The 11,061-nt window shown below is 41.3% G+C and overlaps 1 protein-coding gene across 1 annotated transcript; it reads left to right on the forward strand.

Moving 5' to 3' along the window:
- The first annotated feature begins 156 nt into the window (after positions 1-156).
- tph2 (tryptophan hydroxylase 2 (tryptophan 5-monooxygenase)) lies at positions 157-7,773 on the forward strand. Its single transcript, XM_074633294.1, has 11 exons — positions 157-497; positions 1,655-1,789; positions 1,875-2,058; positions 2,728-2,828; positions 3,000-3,067; positions 3,233-3,429; positions 3,618-3,753; positions 4,696-4,822; positions 5,308-5,403; positions 5,795-5,928; positions 6,466-7,773. The coding sequence occupies exons 1-11, from the start codon at positions 339-341 to the stop codon at positions 6,638-6,640; spliced, it is 1,512 nt and encodes a 503-aa protein (XP_074489395.1). The 5' UTR covers positions 157-338; the 3' UTR covers positions 6,641-7,773.
- Positions 7,774-11,061: the final 3,288 nt, after the last annotated feature.

Raw genomic sequence — 11,061 nt, forward strand, 5'->3', positions numbered from 1 at the left:
ACCCAGCCTCCTTTCCATAGGACTTGAGTTTATAGAGGAGGCGTGGCCTCCCTGGGTCAGTATATACAGGAGGTGTGGCCTCCCTGGGTCAGTATATACAGGAGGCGTGGCCTCCCTGGGTCAGTATATACAGGAGGCGTGGCCTCCCTGGGTCAGTATATACAGGAGGTGTGGCCTCCTCCCCTTCCCTGGCTCAGTATATAGAGGAGGTGCTGGTCTCCTCCCCCTCCCTGGCTCAGTATATAGAGGAGGTGCTGCTGTGGGAGCGTGTCAGTGTGAGGAGGAACAGCAGAGACGTCAGGCTGGAGCCCTGGTACTCCTACACCCACTGGTTCCCCATGGCTTCGTCCCATGTGATGAAGCCCGGCCCGGAGCCAGTTCCCCGCATGCAGCCGGCCATGATGATGTTCTCCAGTAAGTACTGGTCCAGGAGGGGTCTGTCTCTGGACTCGGCCATGTTCCACCAGCAGCAGCAGCGCCACACCGGGGGGCAGATGGTGAGGACAAGTACTGCTCTTCATCCTCTTCCTCCTCCTCATCTTCCTCCTCATCTTCATCCTCCTCCTCCTCCGCATCTTCCTCCTCATCTTCCTCCTCATCTTCATCCTCCTCCTCCTCATCTTCATCCTCCTCATCATCTTCCTCCTCATCTTCATCCTCCTCCTCCTCCTCATCTTCATCTTCCTCCTCCTCATCTTCCTCCTCATTTTCATCCTCCTCATCTTCCTCTTCATCTTCATCCTCCTCCTCCTCCTCTTCATCCTCCTCCTCCTCATCTTCCTCCTCATCTTCATCCTCCTCCTCCGCATCTTCCTCCACATCTTCATCCTCCTCATCTTCATCCTCTTCCTCCTCCTCTTCATCTTCATCCTCCTCTGCAGGTTTTCTTGAAGTTGAAGTTTTAACAAGTTTGAGTTTCTCAAATTTTTTCTTTCTTTCTGGAAAGTACTTTTACTTCAGTACAGTTTTGATGTACACCTACTTCTACTCTACTTCTATTAAACTAGCAGCAGTATATAATAATAAAGGATGATGTATTATTATAGATTAAACTACCAGCGGTATATAATAATAAATTATGTATTATAATAGATTAAACTACCAGCAGTATATAATAATAAATTATGTATTATAATAGATTAAACTACCAGCAGTATATAATAATAAATTATGTATTATAATAGATTAAACTACCAGCAGTATATAATAATAAATTATGTATTATTATAGATTAAACTACCATTAGTATAATAATAATAAATTATGATGTATTATAATAGATTATATATAAAGTCATTAAAAGTAGCTCCACCTTTACCAGCTGCAACATTAAAGTGATGAACACATTAATGCATCAATCATTAGAACATTATAATATAATATATATTATTCTGCAGAATGAGTACTTTTACTTTTGGTACTTTAAGTATATTTGGATGCTGATACTTTTGGAACTTGTAACTATTAGAAAAATTATTTCCACACTGTTGAGTTGGTACTAGTTTGGTCAGTTGTTGTTGTTGTGGTGGTTGTTGTGGTTGTTGTTGTTGTTGTTGTGGTTGTTGTTGTTGTGGTTGTTGTTGTTGTTGTTGTGGATGTTGTTGCTGTTGTGGATGTTGTTGTTGATGTTGCTGATGTTGCTGTTATGGTCCAGTCGAGGCGCCCGTCCTTCTGTCCCATCAACGAGGTGCCGGATACAGAGAGCGCTGAGGATTGTGAGAAGACAGCGGTGGTGTTTTCTCTGAAGAACGAGGTGGGATGTCTGGTCAAAGCCCTAAGACTCTTCCAGGTGAGACTCTGTTTCCTGTTTCCACTCATTATTGATTGTCGATTATAGAGACGTCATATCTTTACTTTACCCCCCCTCATCGCAGGAGAAGCGAGTGAACCTGAGCCACATCGAGTCTCGGATGTCGAAGCGAGTCCTGAACGAGGTGGAGATCTTTGCCGACTGCAGCTGCAGTAAGAAAGAGTTCAACGAGCTGCTGGAGCACCTCAAAGATCACGTTAACGTCATCTCCTTCAACACACCTGCACACGTGTGGTCTGCTGAGGCAGGTAAGAACACCTGAGCTGTTACAGTACACTTCTACCTGTGTAGTCTACCTACCTTTGTGTACCATGTAACAGATGGGGGCTGGTCAGATCCTGGTCCCTCCAGTCCTGGTCCAGTTTGTAATGGTCCCAGTCAGGATGTTGTAAAAGGGAAGGGCGAGGAGGGAATTTAGCTTTCTCAAGTTTCCTTCAGAAATACGCCGTTTCTGAGCTTTCTTCAGCAGGCTGGAGATGTGAGATGACCAGGTATTATCATCACTTTATTCAAAGCTTCAACCTTCTAAAGGTCAAAGGTCAAAGGTCAACTTTATTATCCCGCAAGGGGAAATTTATATGGTCATACACGTCTCATAAAAAAACATATAAACCTCACACACTCCCAGGATCCTGCACACAGCGCACTCCCCCAAATAATGGTATGAGAAAATCTTCCCTACTGACATGAGTGCAGAGATTCTCTGAATATACTGATGAGCTTATGAGAATAAAACGTGTTGAATGATTAGAGGCTTCTATTGTTTTTAGTGTATTTTATATATTATCTCTTATCATTGTGGACCAAAGTAAATGAGGAGAAAATGCCTTTTATAATAATCAGAAAGTGTATTTATATGGAACTGATCAGTTTGTTGTTTCTGACATGAAGTGCAGTAATATTTCTGTATGAATCAGAGGGAAACGACGTTCCCTGGTTCCCCATGAAGATCTCTGAGTTGGATCAGTGTTCTCACAGAGTGCTGATGTACGGAACCGAGCTGGACGCCGACCACCCTGTGAGTTACACTTCCCTTCTCTATAAGTTCACATACAACATCTACATAACAGATAACAGATAGAATATAAGTAAGGGATAATGTATTTGGATCGGACAAAAAAAGTTTATATATTTGAATGTTTTATTTCTCCAGCTGACCTCTGACCTCTGACCTCTTCCTTCCTGTCAGGGCTTTAAGGATGATGTTTACCGTCAGAGGAGGAAATACTTTGTGGAAGTGGCCATGAATTATAAATTGTAAGTATCATCAGTTTTCTGAAGAGACTATGTCTGATTAGACTGTGGTTGCAGTCTGTGATGAGACTGTAGTTGTAGTCTGTGATGAGACTGTAGTTGTAGTCTGTGATGAGACTGTAGTTGTAGTCCATGTAGTGTTCAGTTATGGATGCGTCTCCTCCCCAGCGGCCAGCCCATCCCTCATGTCCAGTACACCCCGGAGGAGGTCAGGACGTGGGGGGTGGTCTTTAGAGAGCTGACCAAGCTGTACCCGACTCACGCCTGCAGAGAATACCTGAAGAACCTGCCGCTGCTCAGCAAACACTGTGGTTACCGCAACGACAACATCCCCCAGCTGGAGGACGTGTCCCAGTTTCTCAGAGGTCTGTTTCTACGACCGTTGACTTGTTTTATTCCATAAGAGTTTCATCTGAACAGGAATCTGAAGACGACACAATGCAGTTTTATGTGTGCAGGAAAGCCACTGCTCTCAGAAAGATCATTAGAGAAGTGAAGAATACATGATCAATAATCAATAGTAATACGTGATGCATGTCCTTGTGTGTTTCAGAGCGGTCTGGTTTCACAGTGCGACCAGTAGCAGGTTATCTGTCTCCCAGAGACTTCCTGGCTGGTTTGGCCTACAGAGTGTTTAACTGCACTCAGTATGTTCGTCACAGCACCGACCCGCTATACACACCTGAGCCGTGAGTACACCTACACACACACACACACAGACACACTTCTTCTTTTTCCTCTTCCTCTTCCTCTTCCTCTTCCTCTTCTTCTTCTTCTTCTTCTTCTTCTTCTTCTTCTTGTTATATTGGCAGGTGCTGTTTGATTGAAAACATCACATTTCTAACAACATTAGAAAACATGTAAATCAGTGATAAGGGTGGTGTTGTTGGAGCTGTATTTCTGGATCTAGGGAAAGCCTGTTAACCTTAACGTCCTCATAGCTCAGCTCTCCAGGTTTAAAACATATGAATTATACCTGGCAGACAGGACAGTGTGTGAAGGTATACCATCAACACTTTTATCAAGTCTTATCTACATTCGACGTGGTCGACCACAACATATTACATATTACTGGTTTAAATCCTACTTAAAGGACAGGGACTTCTTTGTGTCTACAGATCATTACACATATGACATACGGAGTTCCCCTCGGCTCCATTCTGGGTCCTTTTCTCTTTAACATCTTCATACTTCCACTGGCTCAGATTATGGAAAACAACAAAATAAGTTACCATAATTATGCAGATGACACACACATGTACATAACCATATCACCAGGGGACGATGGTCCAATACAAGCACTGAGAAAGGGCATTGAACAAATCAACGATTAGATGTGCCAGAATTTTCTTCAACTGAACAAAGACAAAACTGAGGTAGTTGAGATGGAGCCGAGGAGGAGCGATTAAAAGTCAACGCTCAGCTTCAGTCGGCAATGTTAAAAAGCTCAGACCGAGCCAGAAATCCTGAGAGTCGTACTCAGACCTGAATGTCAACAGCCAAAGTCAGCCTACTAGCACCTTAATACATATTATCACAATAAGAGCTTCTTCTCTCTGTCTCAGACTCCTTCATGGATCACATGTTCCTGTATTTTACTGATCTTGTCTCTGCTCATGTTGTGGTTACAGGGATACGTGTCATGAGCTGCTGGGTCATGTTCCTCTGCTGGCAGATCCAAAGTTTGCTCAGTTCTCTCAGGAGATCGGCCTGGCCTCTCTGGGAGCGTCTGATGAGGACGTTCAGAAATTGGCCACAGTGAGTCACAGCTTACTTCCTGTTGATGTGACTCTCCGCTCCACCAGCGTCCCCTAGAGGACACGCTGATCACTACTCCCGCTATACAAGGGACTCCTTTTATTATTCACAGCCAAGGGTGTAAAAGACACAATATACATGACACATACTTGACACACACGTGACAAAAACATGACACGTACGTGACACATACATGAAACATGCATGACACATACGGGAAGGTATCATATTATGACATCTGATAAATTTTACATTAAAGAATTATAGAATAAATTAAGTAATACTTTACTCAGGTCATTAATCTAAAGTAGATTTAAAGATCAACAAAGATGTTTGAAATGAAGCGGATTCATGTAACCTGACTGACTGACTGACTCTACTCTACTCTACTCTACTCTACTCTACTTTACTCTACTCTACTCTACTCTACTCTACTCTACTCTACTCTACTCTACTCTACATTCTACTCACTGTGTTGTGAACAGTGTTATTTCTTCACCATCGAGTTTGGACTCTGTAAACAGGACGGTCAGCTGAGAGCTTACGGAGCCGGTTTACTGTCGTCTATAGGAGAGCTGAGGGTAACACACACACACACACACACACACACACACACACACACATTTTATTGATTTATCTGTTATTTTCTTATAAATTCATAATATTATATATCATTATTTCCCCGAATCCAAAGTGTTGTCTATGTCTATTTAAATGCAACAAATCTTCACAGTTGTGAATCTGAAACATTTATGATTGAAAAATGTCTGAAACAATAATAAAAATCTGAAACTTTATTAATACAGCACAATATTATTAAATGGTTTACATGGAAACGGATGATTAAAACATCATAATAAAGTAAAACCCAGCAAATAAAATAACAGAGAAAGAAATTATATAAAATACACAAAATGTAATAAAATAAAATGAAGCCACCCAACGAAGATGTTGGTGCTGTTTGGTTCCCAGCATGCCCTGTCAGATCAGGCCTGTGTGAGGATGTTCGACCCGAGGACCACCTGCAACCAGGAGTGTCTCATCACCACCTTCCAGGACGTCTACTTTGTGTCCGAGAGCTTCGAGGAGGCCAAAGAGAAGATGAGGTGAACCACCGACACGCAAACACTCACTCTGATCTCTGCGGCGTAGGGGTTGGCTAATCTGGTCCCGTTGGTTAATGTTAACTTTCTCAACTAACACTCGTGATCCTGGAGAGAGAGTGACAGTACATATTGAGAGAAACTAGTATTTTCTTCAGCCATTATTAAAAAAACAAGCCAACAACACCTGCTAGCCAGCGTTAACTAACGTTGTGTTCAGAGAATTATTCTACCTCCACTTAACGCTCCGCCCACTAAATACCTCATCATGGTTACTAACAGAAAAGAGGTTTATAGACTAGAAGTAACACATCTCCAATATCTCTATCTAACACAGTTTTATAATACATATAGTCCACAGAGCTCTTTTTGACTTGTGTTACTCTGAAACTGAAATGTTTCCCTCACTGACACAAGAAAACCAACATGTTGATGTTTTTGTATCTGTGAACTTCAAAGGACCAGAAAACCAACCAACCCCGGTCTCCCCTATCACATGATGTGTCACGTGACCTGTTGATGGTGTCTCCTCTCTCACAGGGAGTTTGCTAAGACGATAAAGAGGCCGTTCTCGGTGTACTACAACCCGTACACTCAGAGCGTCGATCTGCTCAAAGACACCCGCGGCATCGAGAACGTGGTGCAGGACCTGCGCAGCGACCTCACCACCGTGTGTGACGCTCTGGGGAAGATGAACACCTACATGGGCATCTGACACGCCACACCTGAGTCACCTCTGAGCTCTGATTGGTTTAAAACAACACACCTTAGTTACCAACTGAGCTCTGATTGGTTTAAAACAACACACCTGTGTTCATGTCTTTGAGCTCTGATTGGTTTAAAACAACACACCTGTGTTCATGTGTCTGAGCTACCTGTAACACTAAACGTGTAAATAAGATTTACTACATAGAACATGAAGGTATCGCTGTCTAATGAAGGTGTCACCTGTTATAAAGGGGTTATAAGCTGTTAGTAAAAGCTTTATTAATGCTTCATAACATCGTTCACTGATGCTTTAGTGATCAGTTATAAGCAGTTACTTTTGGGTTGCCAGGTTGTGAAAAGCTGCTGTTGTAAATCCTTTTTTTTTTTTAGGTAATAATGGAGTTATAAATGTTTATAATAAATGTTTAACTTTATAAAGGTTGATTTATCAGAGTGATTTTAAAGTGTAACTAAACCCCAGAGTTTTGGCTGAAGTTCCTCCTCTGTGGAAATTCAGAAAATCCTCTATAAAGTCTCAACATGTGAGGTTGGAGGAGCTAAGACACGCCAAGGTCACTTCTATCGTCATCAGCTCATTTTAGTAACCAGTGTAGCATTACCATTGACATATATACATAGATATATATACATAGACGCCACATTGACTCCTGGATCGTACGTCAACATGGGCGCCATATTGGACCTGGCCAGACTGGCCTGTAACCCTATAGAAGTGAACGGGGGAGCTGCTGTTTTTCTGGATAAAAAGCACTATACCGTCTACGTTTCTCCACCGATTTCAACGAGTTGTTATTATATTAAAGGGTTTATGATCTACAAGGAGTAATGTTATGATTTTGTATCTTTTCCCAAAGATTTTGGTAAAAACCTATACGTTAAATACGTTAACATCACCGCTTCCGGTTCATGGATCAGTGGTCTGTCCTTCAATATGGTGGGATTCAATCAATTAATAGGTCATTCTTAAAAACTAGTACTATCATATCACGTTTTCCTTTAAGCATATTTCACATTATCAACTGTTCAAGTTAACGTTACAACTTTACACAACGTTTGCTTCTGTAACATCAGATAAGAGCTAGCTAACGTTCCTTATTGTTAGATAATCGATATAAACTAATGTTAACTTATTGATGTTCATATATAACATGATATCGTGTTTAAAACATGAAATGTACGATACGTATTAAAAACAATATGTGTCTAATATTGCAAACAATAAAACTGATGGCATGTCTTGGTTAACAACTACACTATTAGATTATTTAGTTTTTGAATAATTGCTGTTTTATCACCATTATTTCAATAAATTCAGATCATAACTAATATTATTATACTAATATTTATTGTTACCATTATCTATTTATGTACTACTATTTGCCTGTTATTCTGATTGCTCTTATTAGAAAGTACATAATAGTAATATCAGCATCAGTGTTAGCGGTAGCGGTAGCCTATAGACTGAAAGCATGATCGCTGAAACGGAGGAAGACATTATATTATATTGTATTATATAATATTATATAATATAATATTATATAATATTATATAATATTATACAGGGCCCTCCTTACAAGTATTAGCCTTAAACAAGGAAAATAAGCCAAAGCCATACTTGACAAACGTGAGTTTTAAAGATTCCTTATGATAAATGAACTTTATTTTCTATCAGGTCAGTAATTCAGTTCATATCTGCCTACGGTACACACTCGTGTCCTGAGCGTCTAGCAGCGATTATAGCTCAACTATCCAGATTCAAAGTAACTGGAGACTAAACTTTATTTTTCTACTCCACGTACATCATAAACCCTTTAATATAATATCGACTCGTTGAAATCGGTTGAGAAACGTAGACGGTATAGTGCTTTTTATCCAGAAAAACAGCAGCTCCCCCGTTCACTTGTATAGGGTTACAGGCCAGGCTTGCCAGGTCCAATATGGCGCCCACGTTGACCTATCCCTGCAACGGGCTGCAGCGTCCAATGCAGCATCTATGTGTGTCTATATGAGCATCATAATCACAGCACAAGCCTTTCCTCTCTATTCTGTGGACTGTAAATGAAGCCATCAGCACATTACAGAATCTGGTGAATCAGTGTTAATGATTATCTGGTGAACAGGCATTTAGCAGGTGAATAGCTAGCTAGCTAATTCCAACATGCTTTCATGCTACAGTTACAGAACATAAAAAGCACCACATCAACTGCTGGGCTTACTTTAACATTTAGCCGGACTTTACCATTTTGAAATTACCGTTCATGATAGCTGTTACCCTTTCAATTAGTTCATGCTAATCACTAACGTGAATCACTAGCATTTTGACTATTGTTATGATTATGGTTAGGTAAGAGTGCTGTAAATAGTCTGTTATGGTGACAAAACACAGTAGCCTATAAACTCTTACAAACATTTGTGAATTTGAGTTTACATGCAAGGCTGGGATATGCTAGCGATAGGGAATGGGAATTGCGGAAAATCGCCGCCATTTTTGGAGGGTAGCGTTACGGAGCTACGGTAGACTGTCATTATCTGTCACCGGTCTATTAAATAAAGAAGACAAATGTCCATATAAAGAGAAGGTGACGGAGACAAAGGGGCCATATATTACAAAACTGAAGTTAGTTAATGATATCGTTCTTAGTTCAGTTTTTGACAGCTCGCTGCCCGTTACAGTAGCTGATGTGTTTTGGCGTTAGTGAAGTTGAGATTAGTTAACATCTGTCAGCAGTTCAAAATATGTAAATCTTTGGAGCCTACCTTTGTGTCTGACTGTATTCTACATATGCTATAATTCAGCTTTTGAATCTTATTCACTGTGCAGTGTTTTGTGTTCTTTTTTGACACTTACAGGAAACAGCCAGCGGATGGCGCTCTTATTAGCCTCCAAAAATGGCCGACTTGTCACATTCCTATTCCCTAGCATTAGTGGTATGTGTATGCTGGTGATTAGGATAAGAGATTCACAGGCTAACTGAAAGGGTAACATCTACTCTTCACTACTCTCTCCATAGTCTGCAGGGTCAGGAGACGTTGGCGATGTTGGTTTGGTTTTGCACTTTGCACTAAAGGGTCAACATTTGGAGGTGAATCCAGCAGTAACACGACTAAATACCCATATACGTTGGTTTACAGCTGAAATGGTGGTTTGGGGTTTAGTTACTCTTTAAGACTCAGGAAAGAGACACTTGAGCAGATCTTCGTCATGTTGCTTCAGTTTTGTGTCGTTTTTTTAAAAAGAATAATTTGAAAGTCAGTTTCTTTGTAACTGGAATAAAATAACATAAATGTGTATTTAACCCTGAAACTGATGATGGGTGGTTTGTGTTTCTCCACATTTCACTAGCAAATTTAAGATGGAGGCTGTTCACCCTCTCCGGTGAACCAGCCCACTCTCATTCCCAGGGCGTCAGATACGGACGCTTCGTCATGCCCCTCGGCGACTGATACCAACGCTTAGCCACGCTCCTCGCTCTGATGGTACGTGTCCACAGGATCCGTCCTTTCCACGCTTCACATTCATTGTCTATGTAAGCAGTCGTGCAATGCATTCTGGTAGCTTGGTGGTGCGATTTGACAGACAGAGCGTCACGATGGCCGTTCCTCATTTGCTTAAAGTTGAGGTCTAGTCTACGTTATGCAAATCATGGGCGTCCGACACGACTCACCGCCTCTCGAAACTCCCAAGTATCTTTAAAATAAACGTTTATCGATCCAAAATAAAGACAGATTCAGCAACTGCATGGATTATTTCTCGCCTCAAATGTTTTCAGAAACACATTTTGTGGAACTATTTTCGGGAAATAAGAGAAGAAAGTTTCCAAATGAGCTTCCATATTGTTTCCGTTTTTTTGAAAGCGTTCGTCCAATCAGGTGCCGAGTGTGTTGTGTCTAGTGGAAACCCACCAAGCGTCCGATGCTGGGAAGCGGCGCGTACCCTCGCGATAAAAACGTACCATGATACCGTCGCTTCGTCACGCCCCTCCGCTTCTGGTATCGACGCTTCTTCAAGCCCTTCAACGTCTGATGATGGTGATGAAGGTCAGCTGGAGCTTCAGGTAAACAGAATGTAAATGGTGATGAAGGTCAGCTGGAGCGTGTCTTCACACATTTGCATGATGGAAACAAACACATGGACCACCATGTCTGTATGCAAACGTCCTGAGGGAGTGTCTGCTGCCTCCTTATAAAGGAGAAAGAGGAGCAGAGACTCATCACTGAGCACACTTCATCATCTTCATCATCATCATCTTCCTCCTGAAGGTACGTTCATAATATAGTACTACGGTATAGTACTATATCACTACTATGTTACCATATAGTACTATATCACTACTGTATTACAGTATAGTACTATATCACTACTATATTACCGTATAGTACAGAACAAGATGAAACAGTTGAGTTTAC

The sequence above is a fragment of the Sebastes fasciatus genome, chromosome 4 (assembly GCF_043250625.1).
Source record: "Sebastes fasciatus isolate fSebFas1 chromosome 4, fSebFas1.pri, whole genome shotgun sequence".
Classification (NCBI taxonomy): domain Eukaryota; kingdom Metazoa; phylum Chordata; class Actinopteri; order Perciformes; family Sebastidae; genus Sebastes; species Sebastes fasciatus.